At 36.2% G+C, this 15,065-nt stretch overlaps 2 protein-coding genes across 3 annotated transcripts; both read left to right on the top strand.

Annotated features, from left to right (window-relative positions):
* The first annotated feature begins 5,267 nt into the window (after positions 1-5,267).
* Ublcp1 (Ubiquitin-like domain-containing C-terminal domain phosphatase 1) lies at positions 5,268-6,912 on the top strand. The gene is made up of 2 exons (XM_076773968.1): positions 5,268-5,531; positions 5,714-6,912. Exons 1-2 carry the CDS (start codon positions 5,372-5,374, stop codon positions 6,541-6,543), a joined length of 990 nt encoding a protein of 329 aa, XP_076630083.1. The 5' UTR covers positions 5,268-5,371; the 3' UTR covers positions 6,544-6,912.
* Positions 6,913-7,191: 279 nt separating this feature from the next.
* On the top strand, positions 7,192-15,050 carry Sp3 (phosphatidylinositide phosphatase spermathreecae). Of its 2 annotated transcripts, XM_076774705.1 has the most exons (13): positions 7,192-7,413; positions 7,851-8,227; positions 8,285-8,548; positions 8,623-8,777; positions 8,848-9,020; positions 9,086-9,278; positions 9,359-9,686; positions 9,792-9,862; positions 10,419-10,643; positions 10,961-11,182; positions 11,254-11,567; positions 11,637-11,846; positions 11,980-15,050. In XM_076774705.1, exons 1-13 carry the CDS (start codon positions 7,317-7,319, stop codon positions 12,960-12,962), a joined length of 3,612 nt encoding a protein of 1,203 aa, XP_076630820.1. In that variant the 5' UTR covers positions 7,192-7,316; the 3' UTR covers positions 12,963-15,050. The 2 variants fall into 2 exon arrangements, with proteins under 2 accessions (XP_076630820.1, XP_076630821.1); XM_076774706.1 differs by lacking the exon at positions 10,419-10,643.
* Positions 15,051-15,065: the final 15 nt, after the last annotated feature.

Raw genomic sequence — 15,065 nt, 5'->3', positions numbered from 1 at the left:
TTAAGAAAAATCGACAGGGGGTAGGTGCCTAAATTTATCGGCGAAAAAAAAAAATTTCAAATCGTTCTGAAAAAATTATTTCCAGGTTCTGGGGTCAATTACAATCATTTTTGGTGAATACACATACTTCCGAATTCCTGTCCACTTTCTAGAAAAAAATTCGAGAAGGTGTGACATTTTTCGACGGAAAATAAAAATTTCAAATCGTTTTGGAAAAAATTACTTTCGGTTACGGGAGTCAATTACAATCATTTTTTATCATTAGACATATCCCCGAAATCTTGCGCATTTTCAAGAAAAAAAAATTCAGAACGAACGGTACTTTAAACGTTAATAACTGTTTAACGAAGCCTTCACCAACAAATTAGTATTCTTGATTTTCGTCTTATTTTGGCCTCTAGAATCTTCCATTACTTCCATTACTCTGTATATATACTCTGTATATTGCTTTGCTTTTCTGTAGCCTCGCGAAACTGAAACCTTATATCGAAACAGAGATCTTTCCTTCTGAAAGTCCAAGAATATTATTATTTTATATTCCCTTTTTTCTTAAGAAACTATTGAGAGTAATATAGAACTAGATAACGCGGATGCAAAATTTTCTTCTACGATCTTATTCTATCTTCGCTAAGAACAAAGCTATAGACTGACCCAGTTACTAGAACCACGTTGCACACTGTAGGAAACTATAAAGAATTCCTCCGAGGCATATTTACAATGTACAGAAATCCGCCTTTTCGCCCGTAAGTGCCCTCTTTACGATAATAATGCTACCAACCGTTGTCTTACGCGACAACAAAATCCTAATCAATAATGAAATTTCCCAAAAATTCAAAGTCGTATCGTGGATGTTTACTAAAAAAACCACCAAACGAATTCGACTGAAAAAAAAAGTCCTACTTCTCCGTCGCCCGCATTATTCCCTGCTGGCAATAAAATCAACCCTCGGAGATTATCCCATTTACTGTCCGTCTGAAATTATTTCTCTAGAAAAAAAAATACGAGACGAAACATACAGAAAGGAGAATCCTCGTTCAAGAGACGAAGCGATAACGCAACGTCCGGACCCAAACTCCCCTTTTTTCCCTCCACGAACGATAAATCGCGACCGTTGGCCGGGTAAAAAAAAATAATCCCCAGCAATGGATATATCCGCTTAATAACGAGCGCAAAGGACACAGTCGGATATTAAGTCGGGTCCACTTTATCGAAGTGGCTGGTTTACAAACTGGAACGGGTTATAATTCATCGTCGTGGCTATTCGGCTGGCTCGTAATAAAGCTCGTACCGGTCTTAGTTTAATAATTAATATTAACCCCTTTATTTGGCGACGCTAAAACTCGCCTAATGCCGAACGCAAGCGCCCGCAACGCCCGTCGGCGAACCCGGATTGTTAAACTCGCGTCGCATGACTACGTATTGCGGAATTTACACACAAAATTGTACCCAATGCAGTGAAAATACAGGCGCATAATGTGCTCACCTTGGATATCTCGGAAATTATGCGCTGCAGAAAGAATCGTTGCGCACCCAAGTTGCGCCGTTTCGAGTAGCCTTCGAAAGTAGAAAACTTTAGGGTGAACGAGGTTTTAATATTGGGGTTTCGCTTCGAAGATACGCTCGACCGTACCAATTACTCGGAATTAATCGAGCTAAATAATTTCGTGTATCAGTTTTCGTGGCCGTCTATTAAAAAGCCGCGAAAACACGCTGTGTTTTGAAGCCGTCAAGGCGGGGTAAGTGGTTCGCGCGACTCTGGATCGACGAAAGATTAATGGTCGGAAACATCCGCATGGTAAATTCAACGCGGCGTATCTGCAAACGCGATTTCGCGCGCCAACAACGGGAACAAAGGAGAAGCGAGGTGAAAAAAGGGAGGGAAGACAGAGGAGATGGTGCAAAAATTTAATTACGAGGCTGCAACTGCGGTCGGGCACGCTCGTTTACGCCGCGAGTTTCGCGTCTCGTTGTGCGTTTTCGGTTCTCCTTTAAACGCCACGGTATCGTTACGCGTCGTTTTCGCGCTGCCAAAAAGCCTCGCGGAGCCGCGAAACGCCGACCGTTTTTCATTCGACGAGACTGATGACTTGCGGGGGGGCTCGTAAACGAAACAACCGCGATCGCGCTAGCGATTATTTTCTCCTTTCCTCGCTCGTTCCGACTGGACTTGCCAAAAATTTAACCGTTCCACCCCCCTCGTTACCACCGACTAACGCAACTTGTTTCTTTTTTTTCCGTGATCGTTAAGTAGGCGTGCGGGATTTTGATACGCTCCGATTAGGGGAAATTATACGCTGCATAAATGAGAATAGAAGGATGTCAGACATATTGTTTTGTGACAATGAAATCTCAGAGGACATTATTTCAAAATAAAAAATTGAAGCGACCTTGACCACTATTCTTATTTTCCAACCTATGTATACCTATTTATAATAGTTATAACAGAATTTAGAACAGTTTGGGAAGAAAAATTTCTCTACGTTTGCCAACTTTACCAATTCAGCAGCTCAATTGGTTATAGTTCACAAGATCACCGTGTTTTCAACGAAGAGGTCGCTCGAAATCCACTGGTTTTTTTACCGAGTCGGTATTTCAGTTCGTGAGACCCCAATTTCACATTATTCTAAAACATTTGTGGTATTCGTTTTCAATGCGATTTAAGTAAGCATGTAATGTATAAGATTTCATTTAAGTTTTTCTTTTCTAGAGAACATAAAGAAAAAGTTTATTTAATTTGTTTTACATAAAATTGAATTCTTCCCAAGATTTATATGAAACATTTAAAAGATCTTTTGTAAATTACGCCTATGTATCGGAACAACTATGAAACAAGAGATATAATCATTATTATCCATGGGCTGATTATAGTCAAAGACTAATCGGACTTTGAAATGAAAACATAAAACTTAAATGTAAAGTTCCATTTAAATTCATTCAGCCATTTATACTCAATCGTATTAATAATATACATATGTACGCTCATACATAGGAATAATAAAAAAAAATTTCTTTCAGTTGTTAAGAGCGAGAAGGGAAGTGTGAGCCTTTCTCTCTCGACTCCCACGAGACGGTCCGAAATTACTTCGGGCAACTTCGGAGAATTGAGAAAGAGGGCATGCGTCAGTTTACCTTTGTCGACTTTCCGAAACACTACAAGCTCACGTACATACGCGTGATCTATCATCTCTGGTATAAACCAGAGATGCCAAACGAAGCGCCGAGTACACCGTGGACACGTCTCATGGGAGTTGAGAGAGGCAGGCTCACATTTGCCTTCTCGCTCTTGAACAACTGAAATCCGACCTCACGTCAATGGCATACGATTCGGAATCTCGACTGCCCAGGTATTTTTACTTGCCTTTCCTAGAGTTCATTACTGAACTCTGCAAATTACTCCTGGTTTCAATTTGCCTCTGAAGACCTCCGATAACCAGTGCTGACAAAAGTACAGAACTCCCGACAACTTTTCACACCATACAGCGACTGTTACTGGCTGCTCCTGATTACTGCTTGCCTCTGCTGGACTCTGCTGACCATCGCTTATATTTCTGACAACCTATAACAATTACTACTGACTTCTGCTAACGCGTTTTACGAGCAAAAAGACAGATTTCTCTTGCATGGCGAACATCACTCAGGGGTGAATCTTTCTAGTTCCTCGCGGTATGTCGACCTCCGCAAGGCCGAGTCCAACATATCGGAAGGTGGCATCCTCTCGAACGAAAGTGCATATCGCTATCAGCGTGTATTATGATGTGTACGTAGGACTCCTTATCGATACTGTTCATTTGTCGAGGTTACCCTCGGTAGAAATCGCAATTGTAAAAGAAATACAATAAATATTTCAAGCTACCGTTTTTCTTTTGTTGCTATGCGAAACACGCACAAGGTATACGAATAGACCCAATCTGATTGTCATACCGAGTTATTTTTTAAATAAATGATGTATTGCAATTTAAAATAAAAAATAGAGGATTTGCGATGTACTTATCAATCATGCATCAATGATGAATCAATGAAAATAAAAACTAATCTAGTGAAGAAGATCTATATTTATGATAACCTATGCAAAGCGGATCGCAGCCAATTTGCTAATATTATTTAGTTTTTAATTAATAATTGCATTACCCAGCTAAGAATGATACGATTATTGATTAAACGCTAAATAATATTACCCAGGTCTCACCACGTGGAGGTTGCTGCGAGTGGAGACCCGCCCTAACCGATTCCCAACTACCCCCCATTAATAAAGATCTTCTGTGACTAACGATCGTTGGTCGAGGAAGAAACAAACGAAAGTGCAACCAATGAAAGGTGCACAACCAACGAAGAGAGTATTTGAACCAAAAGGAGACTTTGTATTCAAATAAAACCCTGCCTGACATAATAGTTAATATAGATAACGTTGATCGAAGAAACAATAAACGGCAATGCAACCAACGAAGGAAGCAACCAGCAAAAGAGTTTTTTTTCAACGCTAGATGACGCCTATTTATCGACCTCAGGCCATCTGGTGCTAAAACGCCCAAGTTTGTCGAGAAATCCATCTAGCGTGGATGATACGAACTATTCCACGACAAACTTGGGCATTTTAGCACCAGAGGGTTTGAGGTCGATAAATAAGCGCCATCTAGCGTTGAAGGTAACGAACTATTTCACGACAAACTTGGGCGTTTTAGCACCAGAGGGTTTGAGGTCGAAAAATAGGCGCTATCTATCGTTGAAAACAACGTACTATTCCACGAGAAACTTAGGCGTTTTAGCACCAGAGAATTTGAGGTCGATTTATGTAATTTCATTTTCTGTCTCACTTCCTCTTATGTTTATTTCTAAATCTGTTGGTAACATTGCGAGTGACATGGAAATGATAATGGGGCTCTAATACAAAATACAATGGGCAAAAAATCGTTCTAAATAGAAATTCAAAGAAACTTTTTGTCTCTTCAAATTTGTCCATACTTTCATACCTATTGTTTGCAACAATTATTAATTAACATCAGGTAATAGTTAAAATAATGCTCGATAGCATGGGTTATATAAATAATGCTTGAAGGAGAAGAATCATGATTGGTGTAAATTATTGTATTTGGGGTTTTACATTTTTTCTATGTTTATTTAGACTAAGAATCATGAAATAAAGTGAAGTACTTCAGTCGTCGTTTAGGTAGCGCATATTGATTATTCTCGAAGATGGCAGCCTCCATATCGTCACAGAGGCTACAAATACACTCATGCATGTACGCCAAAGGTGATAAACTTAAAAGAACCATCTAGTATTTCTATGCACACGACGTAGTAGACGTACGTGTGGCTGTGGTCAATTTCGTAGTATGCAGGCATCGTCTGCCGTCGCGTCATTATTTTCTGAAGGATGGAGGATCCAGTGAGGATTATTGTAAAATGGTGTGGAAAAGAGTATGCGATTTCAGATATACAAGAGGACGATACTGTTCTCGATCTGAAAGAGCGTATACACAAAGAAACTGGCGTTTTTCCGGAACGTCAAAAATTGCTGAACCTTAAATTCAAAGGTTATGTTTTGAATTGTCTTTGTGTCTGTCACTTCCATCAGTACGATATAACGTGCACGTTTGATTTTTGACAATTCGCCTTAGAATTTGAAATTTATTTTAATAAATTCGTTTGATTTAACATCATTATAAAAATTATTTAAATTTCGATCAAGTCTCTATAGAATTTTTCTCTTCACCAGGCAAAGCAGCTCAAGACAAGGATGTCATAGGAAAATTGGGCCTTAGGCCTGGTTTCAAGCTAATGCTGATGGGCTCTAGAGAAGAGGATATTGCAGAAGTAAGTCAATCACCAAAAGACATGCCCAATGTAGTCAATGACTTAGATGTGGAAGAGGAAGAAGTAGAAATTGAAAATGCAGAGATATATCTTTCAAAAATCCAAAAGAGAATCGATACTTATACAATTGTACAATTAAATCCACTCAGACTAGGAAAGAAACTTTTGGTGCTGGATATAGATTACACTTTGTTTGATCACAGATCAACAGCACAAAGCGGTGTGGAATTAATGCGTCCTTATCTCCATGAATTCCTAATGAATGCTTATGCAGACTATGATATAGTAATTTGGTCTGCAACTAGTATGAGGTGGATCAATGAAAAGATGAAGCTGCTTAAAGTTTCCAACCACCCATTTTACAAAATAGCATTCTATCTTGACTCCGAAGCTATGATCTCTGTTCACATACCAAAGTCTGGTTTGGTTCCTGTAAAACCACTTGGTGTTATCTGGGGAAAATACAAACAATTCTCTGCAAAGAATACTATAATGATTGATGACATTAGACTAAATTTTATAATGAATCCACAGTCAGGATTAAAGATTCAACGTTTCAGGCATGCACATATCACCAGGAGCATAGACAAAGAGTTGATAAAGATATCAGAATATTTAAAATTAATAGCCAAAGTTGATGATTTTCGGACTCTTAATCATAGAAAATGGGAAGACTACAAAGCAAAAAAAGAGAAAGAAGAAAGAAAGAACAAGCCAAGCACAGATGAGTAAAGATTCTATGAATGTTAAAGATTTGTTGAATTTTATCAATCTTCCCACTATCTGAAAGAGAACAGATTATAGCATTAATTGCGTTCATGACGAAAAATCGATCTGCATTCTGTATAAAGAAGAACATGTAAAAAAGAAACATCTTTTAAGTATTCTTCCATGAATGATAATGTAGAATATTATTTATAATGATAACATTAATTATCGGTATTCACAATGCTTGAAAATTTCATGTTACACTGCGTAAATTCGCATATTTTCACACGCTTCTTTGTATTTATAACGTACTTATGAATTATAGAAAATGTGTACAAAATATGTAATCAAAAACTATCTAAATAAAACCCTTGTATGTAAACGAAAAGGAAACGTTTATTTCTTCCTCGTACGTACTTATTTATTGTTTTACCTAAATTATTATACATGAAACGTTGATAAAACGTTTTGAGGTCGTTCAAAATTGCATTAATACGAAGGTGTTGAAACCTATCAAGTTTTGAAAAATTGCAAAAACAGTATATTAATTCTTATCGGTTCGAGTGAATGGTAACATCGCTGAACGTGCATTTCATTTCCTATCCATTGTTATCCGAATTCCGATCGCCATCTACTCTTTGATCGAAAACGTATAGGTACAGTCTATGAAATAAGTTTATTGTTAGTTTCATAAACGTGCAAGATGGCGAAGTGTCCGTCATAGGCGGACTTTCGTTAAGAGAGTTGACGTTACACATGCTACGTGGAAATCGTCGTTTCGCGAACAAGTTAGAAGAATGGAACTGTTCCGTACTGACACACATTTTATTTTCGTGAAAGAGATGTACAGCCTTTGGTGTGACAAATACACAGGAGAATTTTCTGCCAAATCGGGTGGGTATGCACTTATCTTTGACAGGAGTGCGTATACATACGCTCACGTCAAATGCAATACACGTTGCACTTCAATATTTTCATATACAACTTTCTCAATTTTTTAATAAATACAACTATGATAATTTAATATCCTTTTATTCTGTAAATTCACTTTTATGGCAACATTTAGTAATGCATAATTTAATTCTACAGTAAATCATGATTAAATTGTTGCTACTAAAATAATATAAGCAAGGAAACACCTTAAAAGGCAGTCGTGTATGTGCTGTTTTGCAATAGCTATAGTGCATAGATTATGTAAATATGTAAAAAGTTGATACTTACTAATGAAATTAGTAAGTGAAATTAGTTATTCATAAAATAACAGGCTTCAAGGTTTTATGTAGGCTGTTAATAATTATACAGCTTGTTATTTATTGTAAATTCTTTTTCAGACTGGGAATGGGCTTCCCCAAAAGATTTAGAATGCCTTGGAATATTTTATGGAATAATTGGAAAAATAGAACAGCCCAATGTGTTAGAACCTCGTTTAATGTTAATCAAAGAGATTTTACCAGCTGGAGAACTTTATGGAGGTCATATTATATACAAGATCAAATCTATTGCATTTTTGCACCTTGGCACAGAAAACAATGATATTGGACTTCTGCCATGTAAGAAGCATCAAAACTTGCCAAAGAAAAAAAGTCAAACCAGTTTATTCGATGTGCCACAAAAAGCAGCTTTTGCCAAAACATGGGGAACCATTAAAAGTGCTACAAATACCATAAAAAATACTACCCAACAAGCTGCTGCTCTTGCAACATCTCAGGTAAATTAAAGATATAATTGATCTTGCTAGGGATTGTAACAATAAAATGATTTACAGGTCAAATCTACAGTATCCAAACGAAACATTGTTAAAGACAAAGAGAGATTTGAGAAAAGAATTGTGGAAGAATTGAACAAAATTTTCAGTGAAACAGACTCCTTTTATTTCTGTCAAACTGGTGATATTACTAATAGTTTACAAAGGCTCTGTAATATAGAAGCACAGCAAAATGAGAAAGAACAAAATAAACCCCTTTGGCAAAGGGTAGATGATAGATTTTTTTGGAACAAACACATGCTACAAGATATAATGAATTTGAAAGTAAGAGCCTTTATGAATTTAATTTGTTCATTTTATGAGGTACATGTTTTTAACAAAGTATTTCATTATTTTAGACAGATAAAGCAAATTGTTGGATATTGCCAGTGATTCAAGGGTATGTGCAAATAGAAAAGTGCAAAGTAGAAGTGGGATTTGATGATCAGCCTCAACATGAAACCTTTAATTTAGCGATTATATCGCGAAGAAGTAGGTTTCGTGCAGGAACACGGTAATTATTGTTTTTATCTATACTTATTAATTTCTTTGTATGCCAAAATGGTTTCTCCACTATGGTAAAGGTATAAGCGACGCGGCGTGGACGACGAAGGGAAGTGTGCGAACTATGTAGAAACAGAACAACTTGTTTGGTACCATGATCATCAGGTGTCTTTTGTACAAGTTCGAGGTAGTGTACCTGTATATTGGTCTCAACCTGGATACAAATACAAGCCTCCACCGCACATCGACAAAGGTAATTTCGCGGAAATAACGATTTTATATAAATGAAATAAACTAATAATATTTGTGACATTTCAGGCGAAGCAGAAACGCAAGTTGCATTCGAGAAACACTTCACCGAGGAACTCGGGTTATACGGACCAATTTGTATCGTTAATCTCGTAGAACAAACCGGCAAGGAGAAAATTATTTGGGAAGCTTACAGTAATCACGTGCTTAATTACAATAATCGAAATATAACTTACACAACCTTCGATTTCCATGAATATTGGTAAGTATTCGCAAAGCTTCAATCTAAAAAAAAATATATTTCGAATTGCCGCTAAATGTGTACATTTGTACCTAACACAGTCGAGGAATGCATTTTGAAAATGTGTCTATCCTGGTCAATGCATTAGTTCCGCTACTGACTGACATGGGGTACTGTTGGCGTGATAAGCAAGGCACAATTTGCATGCAAACGGGCGTGTTTCGGGTGAATTGCATAGATTGTTTAGATAGAACGAATGTGGTGCAAACCGCTCTGGGTAAGGCTGTCATGGAAATGCAGTTTTCAAAGCTAGGACTAATACCGCCGGATGGAACGCTACCGACGAATATCAGGCAAACATTTCAGTTGCTTTGGGCCAATAACGGCGACATTATCAGTAAACAGTATGCCGGCACAAACGCTCTGAAGGTTCGTACTTGGTAGCGACTTGTTTCGTGGTTTCGCGTAACATCAGATCAATCATATGCGAAACCTTACTAGAACCCTGATACGTGGTTTCTTTGTTGCTTATAGGGAGATTACACAAGAACAGGTGAAAGAAAATTTACTGGGTTAATGAAAGATGGCATGAATTCTGCAAACAGGTACAATTGGACAGTAATTATGATGCATGTCCTGCATTGCATTAAACTATTACTCTCATTCACTCATCATTTGTGATGGGCATTCAAGTCTGTGTCCCGAAAGTGATTCGTTCGTCCAATTATTCGGTACTAGAAGATCTCGATAGTCTTGATAGGTCTTGAAACGTATACATTCAATTATTCACTTAAGCAAAATATTCAAGGATCGTTAAAAGTTTCAAAACCTAAGAAGACTCGAAAGCCGACAATTGTCAAAACTTTTGGGTATCGAATAATATTCGAAACGATTTGATCCAATTTTGAGCTCTACCACTACTCATTATACACGATACGTTACTTTACGAATATCATTCATTGACCAAGACATTACGTGAAAGTATCCTTTAACAGCTATTTTTTTTTTTTAATAAAGAGTAAATTATTGTTATTCGTATCGGCATTAGCTTTAATTGCATTCAATGCGTGACTTTGGTCATACATTTCATATCATTGCTTAAATACTGATTTCTTTGTACATGGCATAGATCCTTGACACTATCCTTTCATTTTCCCATAGATATTTTCGACAACACTTTATGGATGACATACGTCAAGCGGCGATAGATACCTTGCTAGGGAATTCCATCGACGTTAATCAACTGAATACAGATTGGTTGCATTATTTAGACATCTTCGATAATTGCTGCCTCGAGCTAATACCCGCGAAACCACCAAAAATAGAGCTTCAACTTGCTAATTACTCTGACTTTCTTTATGCCAGTGTTATATATAATATAGCAAGGTTCGTTGTAAGCATTGGGTTGAAAATTTTTCACCTATTAAGACGGCAATAAAATATTACTATAAATTCTGGACGTTGTCATTTTACCAAACGAAAAAATAAGATGTACAATTAAAATATAACCCCACATGATATTAAGTTTGACTATGTATCGTATGATATGACGTCTATTGCATGATATGTGCTTGACTTTTATGTTTAATCTTAATCCTAAAATACGCATCTGTTCTAATCTCCATGTCTTTATAACAGATCTTGCCATTGCTTTACTTTAATTTAGTTTCGATGCAAATATTTGGAAGATCCGTATTTTTCAGATATTATTTAAATCGCTTCAAGGATGTCTATAGGCAGGCTACGATTGATATGATGTTAGGAAACTCGGTAAACGAGGAAGTATTTCAAGAGCGTACCGAGGAAGAAGACAATGCTGCAACGGCAATTCACGTAAAACTATTGATAGAAGATTGCAAGAAGCTACTTATACCTGATCCAGAAGCTATTCTAGGCAGTTGGGGTCTGATAGATGCCGATCCTGTGTATGTTATGTATTTCTTAACCTTCGACATACACCGACCAAGCTTTCCTACATGAGCCTTCTTTTCAATAGTACCGGAGACCCGTCGGAAACGGAAATGGACACTATTCTAATATTAACGCGCGACAGTTACTATGTAGCCGATTACGATGACCAGATCGATAAAGTTACAAACTACCAAAGAGTTCCGCTCGAAGATATTATATTGATTGAATTCGGTCAGCCCGAAAGTTCAGTTTCTCTCTTTAAAAATAAACAATTTTATTGCATTAGAATAAATTACAAAGTGGCCCAGGAGTACGGCTACTTTCACGTGTTTCGCAGTACAAATTTACGCTTTTTTAATAACATGGCTGTTGTTATAAAAACCGAAGAAGAAAGTATAGGTAAAATTGCTCGATATTCTTTAATTACCAATTGTTAATGTGAGCAATGCATTAATTTGAACGTTGCAGAGTCTTTAAGAGCAGTATGCGAGGCTATTTCCATAGCAATGGAAATATCAGGTCTACCAAAGATTCCTATAGCGATGAATGTAACATTAGATAGACGAAAGAGTAAATTAGTTAATGTTAAAGGATCCACAGGTCTGCTAGACATCTCGTCCCTTCCGGAATTAACCAGAAACGTATCCGAGACACAGTTACTAGCCCTTAAAAGTGCAGGTATTGTATTTCTGAACTCAGAAAGTTATACAATCAACATTGGTATTAACTAGGACAAATATTTGTCTTACAATTAGTAATTCCAATGTTGGTTGGACAGTCTAATGATTCATAAAATTTCGTACGATTACAGGAACGAAAGCTTTAAATAACATGTCCGAGCAATTCAGTAAATTGAACAAATTAAGTCATAGCTTCAGTGCAAGGAAACCAATCGACATAGCAAAAGGTATAGGCAGAAAGTCTGAGGCAACCCCGAAACCTACTTTTACCGTTGGAGGCAGAGACATTTTAGGCAATGTACAAAAAAAACATCATAGCGGTAGCAATAGCAGCAGCGATGACGAGAATGTAGAAGGTCCGTCTGTTCCTTTAGGAAAACCAGAAAATTTCAGTCATGATAAGAATCTGATGGAAGCGTACACTCCATCCATTGGTATCATAATGGGCGTGAAAAATGCCGATGTGATAGAAAACGATGATAACAATGAAACGCAAAATTTATCAGTACGACCCAACAATCTACCTGATCAGAATTTGAACGCAGAGAATCTGATTGTTCCAGAGACTGGATCTGGAACAAGCACTTTAAGTGCTTCTCCTCAGAGGACCACGGCTACAACACCAGAAATAACGATACAAAGCGCGTCGGAGGCTTTGATGGAGGACAAGGAGAGAATGGTTCCACCATCAACATTGAATCTCACAAAGAATATTAGTCATTCGACAGGAGAAGTTGACAGCAAGTTAATACTCAGCAATATAAATGCCAATAATTTACAAACGGAAAATAGGTTGCAAGAGAAAAAGAGATCAACGTCCGAACAAGATTTAACTTTAAACATTACATCTTCTCAAAGCGAATCAGCCTTGAAGTTAATAAAAACTAACATAACGAATGTCGCCAGCCCGGTGGCATCTACCGCCAAAGATATTCTGTCGCCTTTCTCGAAATTCGCTAAAGGTGTTCAAACGTTAGGGGCAAATTTAGATCCCAGAAAGTTGAAAACGGGACAAGCAGGATTACATAGAAACCTTTCGGACCATCACGTGGAACAACGTCAAAAACTACAAGAGAGATGGGGTTCTTGTCAATCGAAACTGATTGCTTTGTAAGTTTGTTGAAAATATTATAGCTAAAATCTGAATGTCTAGCAACGTTTATTGTAATTCACGAATTAGGAAAACACAATAATAGACTAATAATTGGCAAATTGTCTCGCACTAATATTTACAATACGTCGTATTATAGACGTGAAAATACTTCTGCATAGGAATTGATGAATGTACTTCTCGTTGCCACAGATATTTCCTAGAAATAGCATTGTAAAAGTATCGTATTAAATTGTACATCTCAGTGCACATACTTAATACAATTGATTATTTTGGATTACTGCCATCTTGCCGAAAAGTTGCGCAAACAAAGTCTCTAACCAATAAGATATTTCCTATACTTTCACATAAAAATTACCTTCTCAAAGTACAATGTGGTCAATATTTAAACTACAAGTCAGTTGGTGTCTTTGCTTACAAATTTTCTATTATTCTACATTGATGAGAGTGATGTGCTCTTACTCCTACACAAAACGACTATCTATTCGCAAAATGCTTTTGGCATGTTTATACAAAATTTTTGTCACGATAGCGTTTGTATCGATTTTACGAAACGAAACCTAGCATTGCATTTGAATGTTAGAAATTTGAATTGTGAATTTACTAAAGCAATGTGCTTATACAATGAAATTTAATCCCAGCGTTCTCTAAAGCTCCACGTTTTTGCTGCATAATTAAATTTTCTTAATACTTGAAACTTTATTTACTATACAAGATGTGTGTCCCATTTTCTGTAAGCTCGTTAATACAAACATTCACGTAACATTTCTGAGTTCATGTACATTAGAGAATCGAAAATTTATTTATGCAGCAAGTTCATCAAAGAAGCTTTGTAGTCAATTATGTAAATACAAAATGTTATTTAAGTGTAGTCTAGTAAATAACGTAATATTGCTGATTAAAACGAAAGTATAGTGGCAAGATGGGATGTGCAAGGTAAACAATCACTCTGGAAATCTGTACAATGTGCAAATTAGGGATGATAATTGTATTGAAGTAAATCTAGATATCGGAGAGCAAAGAACTAGTAATGAAAATTTAGAACTGCTACTTAACAGAAACCAGAAACAAATTTGAGACTTATTTTGGATATACAAGAAAAGAAAAGCTTTGTTTTTGATATATATTGTTTTCAGCATAAAATTTCAATCGAAACGCGTTGATGTTTCAAAAAATCAGAGAAAAATCATAGTATTCACACATTTGCATAATTACAGTATTATGTACAATATACTTAAACAATTATAGTAAAAATTTGCATACATAATATGTATTTAGATCATGAAGAAGTATTCATTGTTATTTAATACACTATTTATAACACTGTAGATCAAACAATTATGAGTTCTAACTTTAGGGAGACGACATCTTGTATATAAATATTTTATTTTAATCACGATATTCTGTGAACATTTCATAGTTGCACTAACGTATGGTAGAAGTATTGCAAGTAAGAGTTTTTCTAGTGAATGTTTTTTCCAATTGCAAATAATAGTCTGTGATATAATCTAGCAGAATGAACACAGCCTAAAATGACAAAAAAATGAGAATAAAAAGGTGTGTCAATTCTGTAGGTCATTTAGGAATGCTTTAAAACGAAAACACGAAACACAGGACTGTTTTCAAGCAACTCATTTTATTTAGCTGAATTCATTACCCAGATTTTATGGTCGTTTATTCATTCCACATAGAACAGCTTATTTTTAAAGTAATTTTATCTTGTATACCTTGTGAAATATTTATTTATTGATGCAGTATTATAAGTCATCGAAGGAAATGGAATCTATATTTTTTGTTCCTTTTTTCGTATCAAGGCAATATATACATATATATATGGTCCAATTAAAGTTGAGCATTCAATATATTATAACTGATATTATGTGTATTTTTACAATAGACAATTACAAACAATCCTGACAAACAACGCACGAAAATGTTCATAGCCTGTAGAGGCTTTAACTTGCCTTATATATTAGCAGTTACATTTTCGAAAAAAATATATATATATATATAAATATGTACATGTGATACAGCAAGCGACATAGCACTTGTAGAAAAGAATTACAATAAAAATCAATGAACTCCGATTTTTTTTACTCCGACTCA

The sequence above is a fragment of the Colletes latitarsis genome, chromosome 10 (genome assembly GCF_051014445.1).
Source record: "Colletes latitarsis isolate SP2378_abdomen chromosome 10, iyColLati1, whole genome shotgun sequence".
NCBI lineage: Eukaryota > Metazoa > Arthropoda > Insecta > Hymenoptera > Colletidae > Colletes > Colletes latitarsis.
The sequence above is the reverse complement of the archived record's forward strand: the minus strand, read 5'-3'. Positions and strand labels throughout refer to the sequence as shown.

Bases quoted from the DNA above. Each gene is read 5' to 3' on its own strand.
- Sp3 (XM_076774705.1), top strand. From the start codon at position 7,317: ATGGAACTGTTCCGTACTGACACACATTTTATTTTCGTGAAAGAGATG. The intron at 8,228-8,284 runs GTAAATTAAAGA...AATGATTTACAG, and splicing joins CTGCTCTTGCAACATCTCAG to GTCAAATCTACAGTATCCAA. The intron at 11,847-11,979 runs GTATTGTATTTC...GTACGATTACAG, and splicing joins ACTAGCCCTTAAAAGTGCAG to GAACGAAAGCTTTAAATAAC.
- Ublcp1 (XM_076773968.1), top strand. From the start codon at position 5,372: ATGGAGGATCCAGTGAGGATTATTGTAAAATGGTGTGGAAAAGAGTAT. The intron at 5,532-5,713 runs GTTATGTTTTGA...TCTCTTCACCAG, and splicing joins GCTGAACCTTAAATTCAAAG to GCAAAGCAGCTCAAGACAAG.